This window comes from Diadema antillarum, unplaced genomic scaffold (assembly GCF_040938485.1).
Source record: "Diadema antillarum isolate AM-2024a unplaced genomic scaffold, OU_Dant_1.0 scf00000014, whole genome shotgun sequence".
Classification (NCBI taxonomy): domain Eukaryota; kingdom Metazoa; phylum Echinodermata; class Echinoidea; order Diadematoida; family Diadematidae; genus Diadema; species Diadema antillarum.
The window spans coordinates 356551-380816 of record NW_027270903.1 but is presented as its reverse complement, the minus strand read 5'-3'; the positions used below and the strand labels follow the sequence as shown (position 1 = coordinate 380816).

General features: G+C 39.6%; 1 protein-coding gene across 1 annotated transcript in view; it reads right to left on the bottom strand.

Moving 5' to 3' along the window:
- LOC139723250 (tyrosine-protein kinase yes-like) overlaps positions 1-24266 on the bottom strand; it is a 63253-nt gene that overhangs the window by 4393 nt on the left and 34594 nt on the right. The window contains exons 4-11 of the mRNA XM_071634512.1: positions 14687-14785; positions 10879-10982; positions 9403-9555; positions 8824-8979; positions 4574-4719; positions 3024-3137; positions 1911-2064; positions 421-552 (exon numbers count right to left, since the gene is read on the bottom strand). Coding sequence (XP_071490613.1) covers positions 421-552; positions 1911-2064; positions 3024-3137; positions 4574-4719; positions 8824-8979; positions 9403-9555; positions 10879-10982; positions 14687-14785 — 1058 coding nt within the window. The remainder of the gene's footprint in view (positions 1-420; positions 553-1910; positions 2065-3023; positions 3138-4573; positions 4720-8823; positions 8980-9402; positions 9556-10878; positions 10983-14686; positions 14786-24266) is intronic.

Genomic DNA, 24266 nt, shown 5'->3' with positions numbered 1-24266 from the left:
CCTCCTGGGTTCGACAATGGACACAGCTGTCTTGTGCATGTGCAGAACACCATTTGTGGCCTAATTAGCATCGTCTAAATAGCGTTTGCGTCGCACATCTAACTCTCACTACTGCTGTCCCTGAAGAAACCTGCTTTCAAGCTCCCCATGACACCTCTTAACCATGGCCCAGTGGCAAGAAATTATAGTAACTTTACAATTAATGGTAACTCTGCTATCAATGGTTCTTACTGGGGATTTCTTGACTTTGACTGGCTGTGGACCAGTGTTGCCACGGTAGTTAACACTGATTGCAGAGCTACCATCAATTGCAAAGTTGCCAAAGTTTTATGAAATGGGGGCGAGACATCCTGTAGAAGAGGGCTACCACTCCTATAAAGACCACACCATCACAAAATATTCTCTTTGTGTCCCACATACCTGGGTAGGGAATGCGGCCATATGTGATCAGCTCTGTCAGAAGAATACCAAAGGACCACACGTCTGACTTGATGGTGAATCGGCCGTAGAGGGCGGCCTCTGGAGAAGTCCACTTGATGGGGAACTTGGCGCCTGTTAAAAAGTGAACAGATACACTGTCATGAGGCTTGTGCGCACATGGACACTTATGGACTAATAACTTCAACCTGGTTATGCACAGAGCACAATTTCAGAAGCATATACCTCAAACGTAAATAACAGAAATAAAAGATGACATAATGTTGACTCAGAAAGAAATCAAACCAGCATGTCTACCTCTCCTTACCCTGGCATTTCCCTCACCACGATATCAGGACAACACTACTTTGAGACAAAAAATCTGCACCATCTACAAGATCTTTCCCACACTGACATGCTACGTTTCGCTAGAAAGATACAATATGGCTGCATTTTCAGCAACAACACGACTGCGGATCACCTCCTGCACTGTGTCTTTTCATATTATTCATTTCTTTATTGGTCTATGTCAGACATAGAAATTTGGCTTCCACTGGCATTACATTGCAACAAAATGATCATAACAGTACACATAATTCACATCACAATTACATAATTACGTCTATGATATAAAGCACAATGAAAACAAACAACACCCTACAAGTCTATTACACAATACATATACAATATATCAATTCTTTATAACCCTATATAAATCAAACTACTTCAACCCTTCTCAGCCCCCAATTTTAAATTTACAAAATAATAACATAATACTACAAACAAAACTTATATCAGAAAATTCAAAATAACACACACACTCACACACACACACACACCCAAATAACTAACATGAGTCTCAGTTAGCATAACAATCAGTAATATCAAACATAACATAACTAAATAAACCCTCTAATATTCCCTATTATAAGGTTAAATAAATAGATCAAATCCCTACAAACATATATATAATACTATTTCAACATTTCATGCACTTACTAAAGAATAAAGACAGCCTTCATTTGAGCCCCAAGCCAATTCTACCAATTTGTCCTACCCTTCTCTCTCTGAGTGTTCAATGATAAATGAAAATATAATACTACTGAAAACAAAATTTTCTGCCATACCCGATCATTGTTTCACCATGTTTCTCCTTGTACTACTCAGTATATTAACCCATTGATGACAAGTCCCAAGTATACTCGGGCAAGTGTCTATGGGAAATGCATGTTACAACCAAATCAGCCCGTCCTTAAAGGGTTAAGATATGCCATATATGTCATCATATCCCTATAATCCATCCATCTCCCTAACCTCAGCTGGCAATGCATGCACACTCATTACTGAGTAGATATCATGAACATTTAGGAGCCATTATTTCATTGAGACCATGTCTCCTTATTTCGTCTCACCATGCAGCTCCTATAAGAAATAAAAGATGATACTATTGTGAGCTCAAGGCCAAACCAGTATTCAAAAATATCTCCTGTCACCTTGTCTGGCCATGTATTCGTTGTCCTCGATCATTCTCGCCAGACCAAAGTCCGCCACCTTGGCGATGTTGCCAAGGCCGACCAGCACGTTTCTTGCTGCCAAGTCTCTGTGGACATAGTTCTTCCTCTCTAGGTAGGCCATACCATTCGCAACCTGGGGGAGGGGGGAAAACAGCATTAGTCAGAGGGACACATTTAATAACTATTCCTGGCCTTCTCTTCCTTCTCATTGCTTTGTTTGTATGGTACAGTTGACTGTAGTTGTGCCATTGTATCACTGCATCATTATATCACACTTCCACTCCATGAGATCACTGAGCTTCAAGGTCTGACCTTGCCATGATATGCAGCTTTCATTTTCTTCAAACTCTGCCACAGACATTTTACAAAGTACTTGAATGTGCAGAAGTACAGTTGTACTGTGCTTGCCCACTCAGGTGAATTGTACACTCTACACAATTTACAGAAATGAACCAGAGCTTTACTAGCCTAAACAAGTAATGTGAAAAGCAACTCATTTGCACATACATGTACCTTCATCGAACTGGTTCTGCTTCCACACTTTTAGAAACGTTTTTTCCTGACAAAAATTTTACTTGCCCTGGGCGATGAGACAGGTTAAGTGAAGATGAGGTGTCTCTCATTCTACTGTACTCACTTCATAGTGTATCTGGAATGCTTTGGCTACCTATTCATTCATTATGATCTGTTTTCATGCACAACCATCTTGGCACTTTCTAGTGTGCACTATGAAGATAATTGGAAGACAGTTCTTGTGTACACTCAATGGGTGTTTTCTGGTGGTTTTACTCAAACAACACAACCTCAAGAGTCAAAGGACTCTGAGGAAGGTTTGTTTGTTTGTTTGTTGTTTGTTTAATCAAGGGTGTGAGAGTACTTCCAGAAAAAACAACAACAAACAAACAAACAAATCTGAAAAATCTGAAACTTACGAAAAAAAGTCTGAAGTGCATTAAACTGTGAACATTCCATTTGAATTGCCAAAAAGTTTGAAAAGTGAGTTTTGGTTTGAGTAAGAAAAAAATCTGAAATAAGATTGAACTCTGAACTCTCAAATCCCTGGTTTTATTCTCTCCTGATTGGTGGACTGACCTGTGCTCCCATGTCAACCAGCTGGGGCAGCTTGAGATGGCGCCCGTCTCCATCCTTCAGGTAGTCCAACAGACTGCCATGAGCCATCAGCTCTGTGACGATGTAGATCGGTTCCTTGAGTCATAGTTACAGAGAATATAAAGGTACCAAATTAGAAAGAAATTCAAGAACAGATGACACAATGATGTCATAAGTATAAATCCTCTGCTACTTTCATTCTGTTTTGTTTCCTTTTGGTTTCAGAGCAAAAGATCCAAAGCAACTGGAAAATGCATATGGTTTTAGGCATAACAAAGTCATAAAGCTAGGCAACAACAGAATACAGATGTGTACATGAGACACATGCATACAACAGTCTTTGAGATGAACTCACATGAACTCTCAATGTAACAACACCCCAGAGTACGTGCCAGAGTAACATGTCACAAGGTTCCATGTATTATCAGAATACTATTGGCTTCACCGTCCGAGTGATCCATTTTAACTTACATGAATGAAATCTACTGACACCTGGCTTGCATTGTCATGTTCCTTGTGAAATTCTGGGATTTCCATGGATTTTGTACAAGACACATCACGTTCCAACAGATGTAATTGTCTAATACCTTATGATGACAGTGTCAACATATGCAGGTCTTTTATGCATTCTACCACATATAGCCTAAAGTATCACTATCATTATTATAATTGTTTATATCATTACAATAGTAGTAGCAGTCAGGGGCGGATCCAGGAATACCGTAAAGAGGGGGCGCCTTTACAAAATTAAAAGGGGGGTGCACGCACTCCACCCCCCCCCCCCCCCCCCCATTTGTTCTTTTTTTTAATTTCTCCGGTGCACCCCAGCCTGGATCTGCCACTGGTGGTAGAAGTAGTAGTAGTAGTAGTAGTAGTAGTAGTAGTAGTAGTAGTAGTAGTAGTAGTAGTAGTAGTAGTAGTAGTAGTAGTAGTAGTAGTAGTAGTAGTAGTAGTAGTAGTAAGAGTACTATCACTAATAACAACGTCTTGTTATGTGTTGGGAAAGAAATATCCAATTGTAATCTCTGAAAATGCATTTTAGTTGTGAAGCGACCATGTTTCAGTCATAACAAACGGGGAAAATTAGATGCGATTACTCAACGCCTCTTGCAGAGGCTCAGCTCAGCGATATTGCATGACTTTATCATCATGCCATACACTGCAGCCTGCATCTCAAAGGTTTTGAGTACTAGACTTTGTTGTACACAGCATGATCACAAGCTGAATCACATATTTTGCAGAACTCAAATTCATGATGAAAATCTGTAGAAAAGTGGGAGATAGAATATGATCAGAGAAAAGCTAATCACTACCATACATGCATGTATGCCCTGTGCATGCTTGCTGCACCATAACTCCGTTTTTCAAAAAATATGACCCCTCCTGACCTCCACATGTTGCATGTGGGTGCGTACGATCATCTCGGTCATGCGTGTAGAGTACGGCCAGCATACGGGCCTGACCACCAGCAACAAAAATTTTACATTTTATAGCAGTAGGGTTAATTAAAAGCCAGGTACAACCGCGCTTACCATCTCTGAGCAGACTGCGTAGAGTTGGACCAGGTTCTCGTGCCGACATGTCTTCATGATGTTGGCCTCGGCTAGGAAGGCAGCTGGTGTCATGGTCTTGGGCTTGAGAGTCTTCACAGCCACTGGGGTGTTTCCATTCCATAAACCTGTCGTGACAGCAAAGAGAACAACACAGAATGCACCTTGTTAATCAACTCTCTCGTATCCCTTTAAGGCCCCTGTCACACTAGCGCGTATTGAGCCAACAAATGCCCGACGAATTAAAAAATTTGAAGATGTGTTCATATCTGTTGCTAATAGTAGAATAGTTTGTGACATGTTTGACATTTTTTAGTATTCATTAGCTATTTGTAGGATTAGCAGAGATGTGCTGAACAGATTTTTTGATATCTTGGACATGATTTGCAGAGGTACGCTGGAGCAAATTTATCATTTTGGACATGTCAAAAATAAAAAATCGGATCCAGCGAATTTCTGCAAATCCCTACCAATAGCTACTGAATACAAAGAATGCCAAACATGTTAAGAATTATTCTAGAAAATAGCAATGATGCAAATGTATTTTCAAATTCTAGAATTCGTTGGGCATCCGTTGGCTTGATACACTCTAGTGTGATGTGGCCTTTAATGCCAGTCATTCCTGAATCACCTGGGAGATTCACCGGGGAATCAAACAGGGAACACCCAGGAAGAATTTCTCTCATACTAGCGAATGAGCTGCCAGTTGTATCTCTCTCGTCTGCAGCACTGCAGCAGACATATGCACACATCACAAGCCTGAAATATCAATTTCTCACAGGTTAGACATTGTTGGTCAGGGGCGGATCTAGCTTTTTATAAAGGGGGGGGGGGGGGGTTGGGGGCGGTATGCGAGGGAGCGTAGCGACCGAGCCTGAGCGAGTGGAGCGAGCGAGGGGGGAGGGTGGTGTCCCCCCTGCCACAGTAGGGAGAATTTTTGAAAATCTGTGTGTGAAAATGTCGTTTTCTTGCATCTAAAACACCACTATTTTTGGTATAGAGGTCATTGCCAAATTAAAAATTAAAAGTTTTAAAAAAAAAGATAAGATAAAAAAAAAAAATGGTCCCCGAATTTTTTTTTTTTTTTTTTTTTTTTTTGGGGGGGGGGGGTTTCCCCCCAACCCCCCCCCCCTCTAGATCTGCTTCTGTTGGTATACTAGACTGTTGCTTCAAAATGAAAGTGCACACCAGTGCTGGAAAAAAAAAAAATCAGGGAAAATCCAACAGCATAAAAGATGTGTTTGCAACCTGTCACAAACATGACCTTAAATATTTATTTGGGATTTCACTCAAGAGTTTCATCACAATGTCTTTCATACTACAGCTTCAGCAAGGAGCTCCTACGAGCTCCAGGGAGTTTACCAGAAACAGTTAGAAGGTAAAAATTCTAAAAAATCATCTATTATTTCACAAGATTTCACCCGCACGACGCGTTATGCTAAAAGATCTCTCGGGTTCACTCAAATGCACCTGGGTGAAATTTGCTGTAAAAATTGTTAAGTGTGAGAGGACTAACAGCTGAAGCAAGCAAGTTAGCAAAAAAAACTACCACACACACACACACGCACACACACAAACAAATGCAATTTATATATATAACTGGAAGTCTTTTGGGGCAGAGGAAATAAAGCAAATAATTCAGTAATAGCAATATGCATGAAAGACAAAATGAATGTCTAGTCAGAAAGTTTTCTGTTTGGCATTTCGTCTAAACCAAAAGTAAGACAAGGATAGGGGGACTACAGTTTATCTCAATGAACATTTGCACCACTTATATCATCATTAAAACTGGACACTTTTAAAGTTAAAATGCACTGATTTAAGTACTTTGTGGAGACTGACCAGTAGAAAATTATTGTTTGTTCTTTAGTGTTGCATATCACTATAATGCCTAAACAAAACAAGTCACCCATTTGACCCCAGATGGCACATATTTGCAGAAAAAGAAATTACCCAATTCGTTTGTCTTCCTGAATGGTAAAATCCCATTAAAATCACCCACGACTGTGACCAAGCAGTCAGGATTATTTCCGCCAGCCATTTCCTTCCTTGAGAGTGTTTGAGTGCGGCAGATGGACGTCTCTATATCCTTCCTAGTTTCCCTACCAGAATTACAAATGTCTATTACCCTTAAAAATCTTCCTCGCCCAGTCATCCTATTATTTTTCCAGGCGACTTCCTGATCACTATTTTCATTTTAGACTTGGCCAATAATCGGGAGATATGTTGTGGCTTCCTTCTCGTATTGCCAAAGACACCTCCGGGAAATCTCCCCTATGTCTACTTTGACTTTGCGGCCATTGAGGATGACGAATGATTCACAACGGTAGACGTCACAGATTAACAGGTGGAAAACATGATTTGGCTGTGGAGTGGCAATTTTTGGTTACGGGCATTTCATGAATGGCCAGATATTCATCTACCTCCTGCGTAGATTTGTGGGTCAGATGTGAATGATAAATATGCTCTTCCTATTATTTGTATGGAATTTTCCTTATACTCTCGAGTTCCACTTCCAATGAAGGTTATGTGTCCACAGATAAAAGAAATATGTTGCTTTTACATTTATGCTTTATAATGCGTATTTGCCTGGCTGAGAAGATAGACATTCATGTTAGGCTGAATGAAAGACGAGGGCATCTTGTGGCTGCATGCCAAATTTCAAATGGATCCAGTGAATTCTCTACAATGGCTGTGACACGATTTTGATGTCATCTTTGTGCCAGGCACAATGTGGCAATGATCACTTTCTTCTGGAAGCACCACACACTGCCATGGCTACAAACTTGATTTCCTCCCTCTGCCAAATCAACAGCTTCTTTATGAGCCCAATCTTCTCAAAGATGTTTCAAGAGGTTTTTACTACTCCATTCTACGAAGTTTTACATCTTTTCAACACTGAGCTCTACCCGTTGCAAACATGTGAAACTCCAAATATTTGGTCTTCATAACTTTGTTGTACCGGGCAATGTATAACTGAACATTCTACCTATAGGAATGAACGCAAACAAGTTCAATTGCCTCTCTTGCTCCATTAATATGCATCTGTCCTACAGAGGCTGTGCTACGTGAGAACATGTGAGAAACAGCATCATGTGTATTTCTAGGTGATAGCAGATCAGTTTTACAGCTGAAAACCCCTAAAACCCCCTACACTGACATCCCATGGGTACCTCAAAATGGTGACCTCAGTCAAAAACTGTCCTCTCATGCCACCTCCATGACTCGTATGTTTTGCTCAAATATATCCCTTCGGTTTCCTTATTTGTAATCGTTATTGATACAGATACACACACTATGGATATTAGCTGTCTGTACGGTATGGAGGAAATATCTCCAAAGTATTCCCATGGTGTGGATTACGATGAAAACTGAGAGATGAATATTCCAAGTACCATCATCCTATCGTGATATTTCAAAGGTCACCCTGGCTGGTTAAATGCCAGAAGGGTCAAGATTGTCCACATGATGGTTATTGTTTGGGAAATGGCCAGCCTCTCCCTGGCCTTCGGACAACGTTGTGAAACACACACATAGAATGTTTCATGATTGTGCCCCCAGATGTTCAACTGAGCAACTCTATTTCATGTTCAAGTTAACCCCAGTAGAGTAAAATCAAATGCATAAAATGTATTTCATCTTTAAAATAAAATGTGACCATTCCCCTAATTAACACAAGTAACATGATGTGGAATCTTTAACCCATTGAGGACGAGTCCCGAGTATACTCGAAATGCGTGTTGTAGCAATATCAAACCGTCCTAAACTGGTTAAGAGTCTTCCAATAAAAATAAGATGAAGTGATGATATCATCCCCTTTCAACTCACTCTTATCCAAACTTAATTTGTATGGATGTACGTATCTTTTTTTTAACGGAGCGAATATCCTCATTCTTATTTATTTATTTATTTATTTATTTTTTTTTTTTTTTTTTGGGGGGGGGAGTGGTGACCAACTTTCTGCAACTTTCTCTAATCTGTTTTCCTTCCAAGCTACTCTACCAAAGCTAATTAAAGCCCTGGGCCCTGTTTCATAAAGATGTTCGTAAAGTTACGAACAACTTACGAGCAACTGGTGATCAGTTCTTGTGCTGAATTATGGAAATTCTGATAAGTATAGCACATCAGAACTGATTACCAGTCGCTCATAAGTTGTTCGTAACTTTACGAACAGCTTTATGAAACACCCCCCAGGAGTGGAATTTCCCCCAAGGCCACGATTGCAGCAGCACCTTTCCAAACGTCTCCAAACTGGCCAGAGCCGAGCTTGGTCTCTAGCCGGAGGGACTCCCTGGGGATCTCCCACTGGTCCTTGCCGAGACCTCCAGTGTTGGGGTTCTCCTTCGGACATGGCGTCGTCAGCGTGCAGCAGAGCCCATCAGAAGACCCTGTGGAATGGGGACGAAAAACCTCATTGTCACTTTAGATCATGACCATATGACACACACTATGACTTCCTCAAGACTGCTGGCACAATATAAAACAGAAAAACATATAAACATATGTTTTCATGTCGCAAAAATACGTATTTTCATTTTTTCTGTCTTTTCGCTGTTTTAAAAAATGTTGGCACAATGTGAGATATGACAGAGAAAACATGTATACATATGTTTTTATATGTCATAAACATACAATTTCATTTTTTTCTTTCCTTTTGCTATCATAAAATGTGTTGGCACATATTGAGATACAATGTAGAAAGGGAAGTATTCGTGTATTTCATTTATAAACATACATATTTTTCTTCTTCCTTTTTTTTCCTTCTTCATTACAAATATACAGTGATTGAGATAGACCATTGCTGAACTCACGCTCATAGTGTTGGACGAGTTCGTGTAGCGTCTGGAACTGGCTCCGCTGTGTGATATAGAACCCCGAGTCGTTGTCCAGCTTCCTGATTCTGTAGTGCTTGATGTGGTCTCCCTTGTTAGGATCAAAGTCTCGCACCGACAGTGAATAGGTACCTGAAGTAAAGGGACAGAGTGGGGCAGAGCAGAAGGTTAATCATTAGCCAGAGTCAGACATTTTCTACATGGAGAGCAACTCATTCCAGGTGAGTGCAATTACAATATAGTTGTGTGAGTGTCACCACTGGGGGCGCTATGATATGATGGTCCCTTCCGGCTCACAGTTTCCTGTTGTTAGAGCACGCCCCTCTAAGGCTACAACAACAATTGCAAGAAACTCAGGACAGTCATATCATTGAAATGATAGATAAACCTGACCGTTAAGACTGATGAGATGAGCCACTAGATATCAAGGGAAAATATGTTGACTAAACCTGATGAAGCTACCGAGAGGGTTCCACCCCATGAGTGGAGAATTAGAATTGATTTGAATTGAACTGCACACTAACAGTCCATATTTTGATTTTTGCTTCTGCGTGCAAGTTAGTGTCACAACAACAGAAATGGCATTTCTTGACCTTCAGATATTGACTGCTATACCAACAACTCTCCTTCTTTATATCTTTATTCTTCTTATATTTGTCATGCACAGTACATTGCAACAAAATGCCATGAAATCAGAGGCTCCAACCCCAAGCACCTTTTGATCGGGAGATTCTCCCGCCTGAAACCCTAAGCAAACGGGAGACTCCATTCGCACACATCACGAGCGCAAAGCGTGAAGTTCCTTACGGCCGGGATCCAGGGCCCGCTTAAGGGCCCTGGAAGCTCTTGGGTTCTAGATGCTCTCTTGTGCTATCTACGGCTTATTTTTTCAACATAAAATGATAGTAAGTAAGAAATCATTTCAAGCAGGAGACACAGAGCCAGGGCAGGAGAAATTAAATATCAAGCGGGAGAACTGGGAGATTTTGCAAAAATGGGCTTTCGGCGGGAGATCTCCTGTCGAAAATGGGAGAGTTGGAGTCTCTGTGAAATATTGTAGTAAGACTAGTACCATATCTATGCAGCACACAATCTTGTATTTTAGACTTTTGTGTAACTGTGAACACAATGATATTAACCTGCAGAAGTACTGTCATTCTCTTGTGATTTAACTTGGGTACGAACATAAAATAAATTCAACATAGAAAGTAATTTTCAACAATGGGCACTCCCATTACAACAAACACCATTATCATGAAACTTTGTTACAACTTAGTAAAGATGCAGTTCCCAAAATTATCATCATTTAAAGTCTATGGTTCAAAATTCATTTTATTTATAACGAAACGTAAACTTTCAGTTCTATAATGAAAGAAAACTGCTGGTCCTGAGGAATCCGTTTAACAGAAGTCGCCTCTCTCCTGTCCGCTTTCCTAAATCTGACTTTCAGCTCACCTGGGTTGGCCTCTCCATCCCTGACAATAAAAGTTCCCTTTTGGAGTCCAGGCAACAGGAGCTTCTTCTCCGCATCTTTGCGACCAATCTTGCCAAAGTACCAGCTGCCAAAGTAGAGAAAAGTTCCACACAATATCATTAGCAACCTCCTCTACACATTCACAATTTATTTCATATCTTTAAAAAGAAATACAGCATAAACAAAAAAGGCACAACATATATGTGTGTAGATCACATATCACATTTGATGTAAGAAAAAAATATATAATAACAGCTATTCCTAGATAGCACTGTTCCTCCTCCAGCAACACTCAAAGCACATTTTAAAAACCTCATTATCCCTGTCAGTGGAATCTACCCATCCAGCACTTGAACCACACTCATTCTATTCCCTGGGGAGCAGCCCCTGGCCTGCCATTTTACACTATTGTAGATGTGCTAGATCTAACCATATAAACATATGTGGTCCGCTACAACAAAATGGTCCTAAAGTCGCGCACGGTCGAAGCCGTGAAAATCGAGTTTGAAGTCAGAGCATCAAAATTGGTCAAAACTTACGATTTTCTGAATTTGACATATTATTAGAGTCTGACATGTCTTCTATCATCTGTCGAAATTTTGAAGCAAAATGATGGAAGAAAAGACTAAAAAATAGCGTTTTTCTGGGCCATGTTTTTTTGGCGTTTCAACGAAGCAGAAACTGGTTCGAACATTTGGATTGAGCGCCACACATAGGCTCTGCCCCTAACAACGACCAGAGTGATCTCATTGGTCAGTTTGCTGCTTGCCGCTAACCGAAGCGTGAAGCTCGCACACTGCCCAGTCGACCGGTGAATGCTGGCGGGGTGCGCTATGCCCAGCCACTTCTCCTGGCCTCCTGGTCACTGATTGGTCGGTGAGGAGACCGTCGACGCTGTGTTTGAATGAACATTTCGGGGGTTGCTAGGGCTTACCTTCTATTGTCCGGAGGTGAATACTGACTTGCGTGTCCCTTGATCGTGATTGCGTCGCAAAGAGAACTTTTAGGGCGCTTTTCTCGAAACAGTGATTTCCCAGACGTCTCGACATGCTCTTTTTTAAACATCGATATCTCCGCAGCCGATTATTTTTATAAGATGTGTTATATATCAATTTAAAGCAGAAAGATTAGGGAATTGTGTCGTGCAATTTTCAAATAATCGACCTCGCCCGACTTTAGGATCATTTTGTTGTAGCGGGTCACATATAACTTCCAATGGTATACCCTTTTCAACAACATGGGAGATAGGAGCAAGCTAGACAAACCAGCTTGCCTAGCCCTCACAGTGCCAATGAGTTGAATGTGAACAAATTTTACTTACAAACCTATAGACAAGGCATTAATGTGGTAGACAAAGGGTTAATGATAGAGTGACGTTACGGGTCCTGAACCCCAGACCTCCTAATTCAATGCACAGTGTGCAATCCACTGGGCCATGACACCTGCACTTCTCACTGTTGCAAGTTCCATGCTTTCACTCACAAACCCTTTATTTTTTTTGCCTGGATGCATCAAAATGAACTGCAGACGGCATGGAGACTTGGCATTAACAGATGTACTGTAAAACCACACACATTCCCTATCTAAAAATTATTCATAAAACTTTGGAGCATAAAACTTTAAAAGTTTGAGGCTAACAGCCTTTTTCACAACATTAAACTTTTGTGAATTGCCACTGGTATTCAATGCATTGGGAAGACAAAACTTTTCATGTGCATTTACTTTCCCAAATCTTCGCTCCCTTTGAAATTCACAAAAGTTTTCATGCGTCTGAAAATTTCTGGTTTTACAATATGCTGTCACTGCAAGCAGTCACTGGGCATAGTTGTGTACTTTTCCCTGGAAACTGGAGGTGATATTTGTACTGTACTCTGTTTGCATAGGCTTTAGTTCCAAGTAAAACCTGCAAAGAAAATTTCACAGTGAGGACAGACTGTTTGGTTTGTTGCTTGTTTCATTTTTAGCTTTAAACTTCCTGAAATCAGAGATTTGACTGAAAATGAAAAAAAACATCAAATTGTAGACTAGATCACAAATGAGGGTACAATTATGTCAGTTGTATCATGTTGTATTTTAGCATGGAGGTCCATGATTTTAGGGAACTGAAAATAGTTTCATGTAGATCTCTACAACTTGGCTGACACATTTGAGTGTGTTTGAGAAATTCCTTATTCATTGAGTACAGGACAAAATTCAAAATATGATTTTTTACTTGATTACTGTTTGAAAGCATTGACTCCTTTGGCCTGGAGAATGCTTGATACTGCAAACTAGATTAACTGGTCCTGGAACCCTGAATGAGATTTGATATATGCCTTCTAGAACATATTAAAGGGTGTGTACAGTTCTGGTCGAGGTGACAATTAAGCTTTTAACGTTTTGTGAGATATTCAGAAACCACTCTATGAGATGTCAAAGAGCATGCAGTTCTAAGGGGTATCAAAAGTTTATTCGATGAAAATCGGTTTTGAAATGGCTGAGATATCCAAAAACAAGGTGAAACAAAGAGAAACTAATAAAGTTGGGGCATGTCGCCTTTTATTATTAGCACTTTTTTGGATATCTCAGCCATTTGAAAACCAATTTCCATCAAATAAACGTTGAATCCTTCTTAAAATTACATGCTCTTTTTTATTTCACAAGAGGCTTTTCATTATCTCACTTAGGAATGTTCAAAACATGAATCCCTACCTCAACCAGTACTGTACAGTCCCTTTGATAGATAAAGGATATTTTCATGCCTGAAACATTTTATAAGGAAATGAATACACTAACTACATAGAGTTACTTCAGTAAGTCATGTGATTGTGATGCCTGATTTGAAGGTTTTCCTCAATGCCATGCTATCTGACTAGGAGTATACATCAACATGGTTATTTCCTCTTCCATATTTCTGCATCAGGTCTATGCAAACTTTTCACAGATTGGTTGTTTTTATGTGTTCATAGAATATGATATCTCATCTTCTTTAAGCTGATGCTGACATTCACACTGGCAGACACAACCTCAAAGCAGACAAACAAACAAACAAACAAAAATTATGTAGTGCAACAGAAAAGAATAATAATCAAAATCAGTAATATGAACACTGATTATTTGTTCTCTACATTGTTGCTGATCATTTACCGATATCTCTGACCGCAAACATACAAGGTGGACTTATGACCTTTTGGTATAAACTGACAGAGTGTGAATAGAGCCAGGAATTGAAAGTTCTCATCGAACGATCACAGGCAAGTGTGGGGGAAGAGGGCAAGCAGCCAAACGGGGAAAGGGAACACCAGAATCATGAGAGAAAAACAGGAAACTTCAAGAAAAAAACACAAATCTCACCTTACATTCAGCAATGGAACAGCACTACATATTCATCTTGTAATGAAATCTCCTACTTTGCCTTATGTGGTTTTGCCACATGTACACTTTATGTCACACCCAGTTTTTTTTACCTCCTTTATTTCCCCTTCATCTCTCTTTTCTTCTCATTCTCCTTTCTTCCTTTTTCCTCTTCTTGTCCTTCTTTGATTGATTTCTTCCCTCTTTTCTTTCCTCTTGCTCTTCTACCTCAGTCTTCATCTCCTCTTGTTTATTCTTCTTCTATTCATTTCTTTATTCTTCATCTGTCTGTTTTCCTTCATTGTTTCTTGCTTTATAACTTGCAGCGAGCAGGATTCGAGGAAGACACGAACATATCTCTTGGAGAGATTGAAAGAAGGTGAAAAGAGGAGGCAAGAGAGAATGATGCACCCTGGAGTGAGAGACAGAAAAAAGAAGAACTGAGAGACAACTTACTCTTCGGCATTTATGCTCTTCACTGGAGCGATGTAGTTGCTGGGGACGTAGCCCTGGTTGCCTGAAACTGTTGACTGAGCTAACCACCAGTCTCCATCTCTGTTTGGAATAAAGGAGATGAGACTTAGGCATTAGTACAGGACCAAAAGTGGACAATGTAAAATAGTCTACGAGACATCAGTTTCATTCATTCTTCCATCCCCATTCTCATCCCATGCCCCCCCCCCCCCAAAAAAAAAAAAGAGGGGGAGGGGGGAGACATGCAGGAAATACTGTACATTGTCTAAGACGGGGAAATTCCCCAGTTCTGCAAACGTTTCCTCACATATGTTAAAGACACCACACTTTCCTAAAAGTTCAGCAGAATCCAGCTGTAACTCGGTGTCAACAATAGTTGGAAAAGCAGAGTACCACAGGCTTGTATTACAGTTTGGGCCACAGATATCAGTAGCTGGAATAACTGTCCATCACACTTGAAAATCATATCCCATTTTTTTTTGCTAGTTTGTTTGTCCCAAACAACTGATGATACAACTATAAATCAGACAGCTACATGTAATATGATGCACTTGCTGTGGTATCAGTCATTCATTGCCCAGGTTAACATGTGGAATAAACCTAGATTACTATACATCTCTATCCTGACAATCTGTTTACAAGGTAAAATCCTCATATTACCAACCAGTCATCTGTGTACATGTCTTTGAGCTACTGTATGAGCTGTTATTTTCGCGTATGAGGAGGTCACAGGCTTTTTCGCGAGATGTTGTTTTCGTGAATTGCCATCTAGCCCAGTTTAAATGTACTATTACTCTAGCGTCTGGCAACATTTTTGCATGTTGTTAAATTCGCGATCGAACTGTGATTTGCGAAATTCGCGAAAATAACAACTTTTTAAATAAAGCATGAATTGTCACCTGCTTTCTTATTTCCATGGTAGCTGTCATGTGTGCATATATCCAGAATTTACTGAACATGCTCATCATAGCAATAGCGCAATGCATCATCCAACTCTTTCCCCCTTCTCCTTAAAAATGAATAAAACAGCAACTGGCCCTCATGTTACTCCTACCATAGTGATGATGTGGGGAAAAAACTTTGCAAATTTACATTGTGCTTTCTATCAGCTTCATGATAGTGGTACGTATGCAGTCAATACAATGTTTAGTTAGTACACTTTTAGACCCAAAAATGACAGGCACTTGAGAATCAGATTGGCTGATTGGCTGATAGCAAATTCGTCGATGAAAACCTCCGACGAACTCGTTGATGAAACGCCCCCCAAGCAGGGGGTTTTCATCGACGAATTTGCTATCAGCCAATCAGACGCAAGGATTTCAGTAGCTTTTAACAGTTGTCGGTGTAAATCACCGACGAAAAGTTTCATGAAACGGTCCCCAACGATTCCCTTCTGGGGGGCGTTTCATCAACGAGTTCGTCGGAGGTTTTCACTGACAAATTTGCTATCAGCCGATCAGACGCAAGGATTCCAGTAGCTCTTAACAGTTGTCGGTGTAAATCACTGACAAAAAGTTTCATGAAACGGTCCCCGACGATTCCCTTCTGGTATGGTGCTCTTGCCGACTTGTGTTCGTCTCATAGAGCAATCTCAACGAAATGATTATTTCATTTGGTACTATAAAGCTGAAAATGTATGTTTCACTTTTTGGCCAAATACCAAATATTAGCAGAAAAGTTGCTAACTATTTGTCCTGACTGCCAAGTTTTATGATAGTTGATGTCTGATATGAGCGACATTTTAACACATGAAAGTTCATCAGAGATTAATCCCTTGAAAATGCTCTCTTGACTTTTAAAAAAAGAAAAGTCAAATTCTTGGGAATGCTTTAGAACTGCATGGACGTGAAGTGCATGATATGAATGAAAATGACTAACCGTGACCAAAAAATAATAATAATAATAATAAATAAATGAAATGGTTTTTTTTATCCAAAGGACACTAAAGCTGAGATTCTAATTTCACAAATCCATCAATTTTTAATCACTCATGACATATAAAAAAGAGATGGTAAAATTCTGATTAAGTTTGGCCACAGACATGATTTGGAAACATGTACAATAAAAGGAGATATTTACTGTGCACACAACATACCAGGACATCTTTCCCATTGTCACACCAAACCTCTTGATTCCTGGTACAAAATTATTTGTACTTTGTAATGCAAACTTTGATAAAGTTGTTGGTTGCCTACTCCAAACTTTTTGGCTCCCCCAACAACCAATCACCCACTTATTTTGAGACCTTACTGCATAAAGTGCAAATTCCACACCCTTCCTATACAGGACATATTGTATGTACTTAAACCAGATCACACATATTGGTATGTATTAATCTGCAGTAGACAAGTAAAGGCAAATGCATACATGAAGGTCACATGGTTCTCTGTAATAAATGCGAAGGGACGGAAGCAACGCTAGGTACAAAGGCCTTTGGCATCCTGTTGGCTTCACCTTCTCTCCTTCCTTGAGAATTTTGTGTTTTTCAAGATGAACCTTGCCTCGCTGATAAAGTTCATGTGATCGGTGCAATGAATAGGAAAATCTGGGGAATTCCCATTTCAGGGCAACGAGTCCCAATGATATCCCTGAACATGTCCATGCACTCTGGTGTATATTGCCTATTGTATTTCACCAGCATTTGGTTAATTACTATAGAGCTTGTCCTTGACTTTAGATACATACACTCTCTCAGGTGGAACAATGACCAAATCGCACTAGAAAGCCAGTGGGTGTAGAGAGTGGGTTGACTGCCTACATGCAAAATCCCTTATCACTGAGAGTACCTTCAGATTATCTTGGTCTACATGTGTAAAGATAGACAATGCACAATGATGATTGAATGTCAAATTCAGAATGTATTAAAAAAAAAAAAAAAAAATATATATATATAGATTCACAACAGTAGGTCAATATAAACTCCGTTGGAGACGTAAATTTGACGAATTTTCGCCCATAGGGCTTTGTCAAGTCAATACATTTGACACTTTATTTTGAAGCAGATCAAAATAAAAGATGCGTCGTCACTGTGATGGTAGCGCATCCATAACAAGATGCGCACAAACACAAAAAGCGCACAAGGGCGCACATAGACAAATAGCGCACAAGGTAGGACGTCACAAAGAAAACTAGGAAGGTAAGGAAAATACAAGAAGCGTACAAAATAGGACGTCAAAAAGAACAAAGAGAAAGCACGTCACAAAGCAAGGAGGTAGAAAATTGCAGATGAGAGAGAGAGAAAGAGAGAGAGGGAGAAGGAAACGAAGATAAAAAAGAAGGATTATTCCCTAACGGAGAAAGAACGGAAAGAAACATTCAGTCCATTGGGGTGAAGGCAGCCGAGGCGATAGATTAGTTGCTCTTCTCGTAGTTTGCGGATTTCGTCTGAGCCATTATGACAGATCGTCATTAATGACGACCTGTCATAATGGTGTCATAATGGTGTCATAATTGTACGCTTCTTGTATTTTTACGACTTATGAGATAATGTTTTGAGTGCGACACGCGATCCATACGGTGAATATTGTGTAAGCTCGGTGATCCATGTCAACAAAAGATACAGCAGCTTTCACATTGGGCACTGGCCAGGAAAAAGCGGTGTGTGTGTGTGTGTGTCTGTCTGTGTCTGTGTGTGCGCGCGCCCAATATGAAAGCGTTATCTTTTGTTGACATGGATCAACGAGCTTATACAATTTGCCGTATGGAACGCGTGTCGCATCCAAATTATTATCTCATAAGTCGCAAAAAAATGAAAATGACTGTATTTACAGAAATTGGCGTAGAATAAAAAGTACTGAACCAAATTTAATGATTTTGGTATCATGGTCTTCTGCGGAAGATGCTCTTTCTAATGATGTCAAAAAATATATCACTTTTAGAACGCAAGGTACTGAAAATCCACCGTTCCGCTTTTTTTGGGACACCCGGTATATACACATGTATATTTAAAGATGCTAAGTTCTGGAATTATTTAGATTCAATCTTTAAGAATGTATCCACTCAAAGTGCTTTTAAGTCTAGATATAAAAGATATCTTTTAAATGCCTATTAAATTGTACCAGTCCATCTTTGTTAGTTTTGTTCTGTCTGTTTGTTTTATTTGTGTAATGTAGTAGCATATATGTCTTTTATTTCATTCTATTTGTCTATGTAATCTGTAACTGTCAGTAAATACTCTGAATGTATCTGAATCTGCATTTGTAATATTCTTAATGTATCCAACTCTACAAAGGGGATCACTTGTATAAAGCCTTTGGCTTTCTTTGTGAACTCCCCAACACACTTTACACTGTATATATTTCTATTTTCATGATTATCAATAAAGTAAATTGAATTGAAATTGAATCATTAAATGAGCAACATTTTTATAATACCTAAACAGATCCTTGTTATTTGATTGGTTGTTTCATATTGATCATTTTGTCCAATTTTACAACAATTACATCATCATTTATGCAATTGTGGCTCCATTTACTGTGCAATCTTGGATCCATACGATTTGCTCTATTGTGCGCACGCTGAGAGCCTGGCACACTACATATATGTAAAATGCTTGCGCTTGCAGTGTGCATACAGCGCGCTAGCGTAAAGCGCACAGTGAGCACTCTCTCGATCTTAGATTCCGCACATTCTCTCTTGTTTTGATTAAAAGTTCAACTAAACATCAAGTGACAAGGATCTATTTCAGGTGTTATATAAAACAAATAATAACTGTTTTTTATTTGTGCAATGGACAAAATATTTCATTCAGTGAAAGATGAAACTATTGGTCCATTCAACGAGGCTGAGGCATTGAATGGATCATTTTCATCTTCCTCCCATGAAATATTCTGTCCATTGCACTTAAAAACATTCACGTACAACAATGTATCTGGGTGTATGCGTGTGTCATACAATGTAATGTTTGTATTGCTATGCAATGTAGCATGCAATTTAACCCCCTGGGCCGTAATACGATACTATGATAAATATAAATAGAGCTTTATATGTGTGTGTGTGTGTGTGTGTGTGCAGTACATGTATATGTACCACAGTGTATAATTTCCACACTCTGTTAAGACAGCATCTATATTATATAGCCCCATTTCACAGTGGTTTGGTTTTGTGAATTTTGCAAGTTGCCTGATATGTAGCACATATTGATGCATGTTAAAATACTTCTCACAAAAAGATCAATTCTTATTTCTCATTCTGTTACTGTGGTTCTTGATGGAGGATCCAACCAGCAAGTTCCAATTTGCAAATATTTTCAAATTCTTGTTTTTATAAAACAGCCCTTAACTGGCCTCTTTACATCAAATTGGAAACCGAAAATTTACAATTATGGAATATCCACTAATGAAATGACTGAAAATCTCAAAATAAAAAATTTGACCATAATGACCAACAGAATGTCCACATCAAAATGACTGAAAATCTGAAAAGTGAAAATTTGACCAAAAATTGGGATATACGACGGTTCGGATGACCGCAGACGATATGTAAACAAAAAACACAAGCAAACAAACCCATTACAAGAAGAGTTGATATATATTGTTTATCTCTTTACAGATATATTAGTCTTTTATGAGTCTGAAGCGTACAGTAAATCACTCTCGATGTGATTTGGAGACAGACCAACTAAACTGATTTTTCATGTTTACGACAAAAAGAAAGCTGAGACCATCAGGAAACATTGTTGTTGAAGAAAAAAATAACTCAAGTGTGTGGTTGTTTATTCTTAAGTGGGGTTTCCTTTATCAGCTTGTGTACCTGGTTCCTGCTAGTTGTGGAGTGCGATTACCAAGTTTTCTTGACAGCCTATAGTAGTTAGTAACAGGTAACATGATACATAGAAAAAGCACATGGTATTGGTTTTGTTGTCTTTAAACACAAGCCATATCCTCCCCACAAAGTTAAAGGCTTCACAACAGCTCAAAATGGAAACACGAAAGAAAGGTGATCGTGTGAAAATCAGAATTTCAACAATTCGTGCAAAGGATCATTTTAAAAGAACTGTGAAGATAAAATTTGTCAAATGAAGAATTGCTTCTAGGCAGACATACTGCCAACTAGTCATGGACATATCAAAAATCAGTTATCAAATTCATTTTTCTTATGGTCCCGTACATATCATTTATGTTTGTATTATTCTTTTAGGTGTAATTGTTCTTCGCAAATTTTTCATTCGTGAAAACTCATGGTTCCTCACAGTTTACAAGACATCTGCAGTTTTACATTTGCTTTGCTCTTAACCATTGTGACAAGTTCAAAATTTAGCAAATTCTTCAAAAATGCATTGTCGGTCTCATGCATAAACGCCGTACAATACAGTGTGTGTGATCTGAAAGGAATGTTGTAATCTTTAAACTGTCCTGATATTTGTGTAACACTTACAAGAACTACAGTACTGTGCTACACAAGTATTAAACACGGTTAGCCTGCAGCATGGTCACTGCTTGAAAGGATTATTTTTCACCTACACATGTATGTATAAGATGAGATGGATAATGCAAATTTTGCAACCCGAAAGGAAATGCTTCGGACCAATGCTAATCTGCTTGCATCAAGTATTGGTTCATGTATTTCTATGATCATTTCACACTCTCACATTCAATGCTGCAAATCAGAGCGCGGGAACAATTCTTTTTCAGAGTATGGCAGGCCTCGAATTAACCGACGGCCACCGACGGCCATGGCCGTTGGTGCCCCTCTCGTTGGCCGCAATGCCTTTTGTTTTTTGATCAAAGTTACGGCCAAAAAAAAATGTGCCCTTTTTCTTGGGGCCGTGGTGCCCTTTTAGAATGAAAGTTATTATTTATGACGTATGATATGCCTTTTCTCAAAGTCTCTTTAATAAGCTTGAACAACTTTCCTGATCTCAAATATCATACCTTCAGTTCACTCGCGTCCCGATACATCTGAGTCAAACTCAAAGTATCTTTCCGAGGTACGAGACGACGTGTACGTACATGTACGCCCGACCGGCTTTTACTGTCCCGACTGCCTCCGTAGCGCGGCGGCCGCGAGTATGTACTAGCTAGGCAGTGCATATTCAGATAGAGTAGTAAAGAGTGAACACCAAGTTCACCAAGAAAAAAGAAAAATCCCATGATGCCAAGATGTGCCAGACTGGGGAATGGGGAGGGGTGGAGAGAGAGAGAGAGACCAATCAACAGAAGAAACCGCGCGTACTGGCGCATTCTTGGAGGTCATGAACTGTCTGTCACTGACTAATCATAGCAATCTACACGCGCACGCAAATTCCTTTGCCTTGTGGTTTTGCCAGCCAGCTGTCGGAATGTGCTTTGAAGTTTCATGGCAGCCTGGCCTGGCTGGCCTGAAGGGTGTCGAGTTTCAATCAGTAGCCGGGTTCACACGTACAAATTAGCGGGATAACGATCGCGATGCTCATCCCGAGTTTTTTTGCGAGCGTCCACACGTACCAAATTAGCGGGATAGCGATCGCGATCGGTATCCCGCTAATTTGGCGAGCGTCCACACGTACCGAATTATCCCGCTAATTGCCGATAGAGATAACAGCAAAGCCTGCAAACTGGGTCACACAGCGCCCTTCTCTATCACTGCCTGCGCGCACTTACCTTTGTCCATTGTCTTTTACGCGTCAGTGGTGTGGTTCGCGCGCTGTTGTTGTTGTGCTCCAAAGAGGTGAAGGACCTCTTCGCAGAGGCCTCGCTGTTGCAATGTGCGCATTGCATGATGGGATGTAAAAACTCGAGATTGTAATCCCGACCGTTCACACGTACCAGCGTGAGGCCAATTATCCCGCTAATTGGCGAACCAGCGCAAGATTTCTTGGGATTAGCATTGCGATGCTTATCCCGCTAATTTTCGGGTTTTTTCTGTCCACACGTGCAAAAAACTCGGGATGACGATCGCGATGCAAATCTCGAGATTTGTATCCCGCTAATTGGTGTACGTGTGAACCCGGCTAATACCTACTGTTGTTTTATTCCTGTTTTAAAAAATGTTGTTTCACCTGATAGAAACGCAGAGATCGGGAATGTGTTACAGCTGTAGGGAAGAGGTTTTTGTTGTGTGTTGCACTTTGGGTGTGTGTGTGTGTGTGTGTGTGTTTGTTTGTTTTTCTCGGTTTGTTTTTCTTCTTTCTTTTTTCATAAACACCAAATATGCCCTTTCCAATGTGGCCTTGGTGCCCCTCTGACTGACTTAAGTGCCCTGGCCTCTTGGAAAAAGTGCCCTTTTCTAAATGGCCTTGCCCCTCCAAAATCCTATTTCGAGGCCTGGTATGGCAATAGGAATTTGAGCAAATAATTATGGCGACTTGGGAGAAAAAATTAATACATATTTTGACTCAGTCCACACTGAAAATCATGCTGACAAAATCATACAAAATCAAATACAAGTCTTTCCAGCAACGCACTGGAATTGAAACTGCAAAGTTGCATGTGATTTTTTTTTCTAGTTTGCGTTTGATTTTTCAAGTTGAGTTTTGAAAGTTTCTAGAAACGGGATCAGGTTTCCAATCCCCCTCTCTCAAAATTTCTCTGATAGAGATTTTGCAATTGGTGCATTGTATCACTGACCTGCGCCTGATTCATGCATGAACTAAAATATGAATAATGATCATTGTTATGATACAGTAGGCATGTTTTGACAGGAAAAGGAGTGGGATTTGAATAGCGATCCGCATCAAGATCCCAATCTTATTCCGTAGAGGGGATATCAATTTCCATTTATAAGTTGACAAAATGTCAACTTACGCGTAAGTCCACTTTTGCGTATTAAAGTCAACATGTTTTGCTCGGTCCCAATTATGTCGACTTAGGCGAGGTTAACTGCAGTTCTAAAATGTGAGTAAGGGATGGAAACAACCGATGTAAAAATGTTTACTGACCTACACATAAATTGTATGCATCAAATGTGATAACTCAAATTTTTTCAATCACTGCTCCTAATGGTAAACAAAACCTCTAAAGGGCATGTTCACATTCATATACATGTGAATTGAAAAAATGTGACAATATTAACAGAATACATCAGGGAAAGTTTGAGGAAAATTAGACAATATGTTCAAAAGTTATGAATTTCTGAAGCTTCACTGCTGCCATCACTGGATGAGAAGACTACAACAACTTGTGATGTCACATGTGTAGAATGATATCAAAGAAAATATATGTATGGAAAATTCAACACAATTTCACTTTTTTGGCATAATGAAAGAGCGGTTGACTTGCCTCTTTCAGAAGGCAGGTGAAATGATATTACCATTAACATATTGATGTCAGTGACAAGTCGAGGGAATGAGTTTTTTTTTCTCAAAAAATGACATTTTGTGAAATACTTTTTACATTTTCCTATCATTCTAAGCATGTGATGACCATAAACTATAGTAGCCTTCTCATCCAGCAATGACTGCACAGAAACTTTAACAACTTTATAACGGATAGTCTGATTTTCAACTTTCACTAATGTTTTCTACTAGATATTGCTGCATTCACTCGATCCACATGTTGTATACATGTATAAAGGTGAACTTGTCCTTAACAAAATGCCATTGATGTTGTACCCATACAGGTCACAAAATGGTCTTGATTAAACA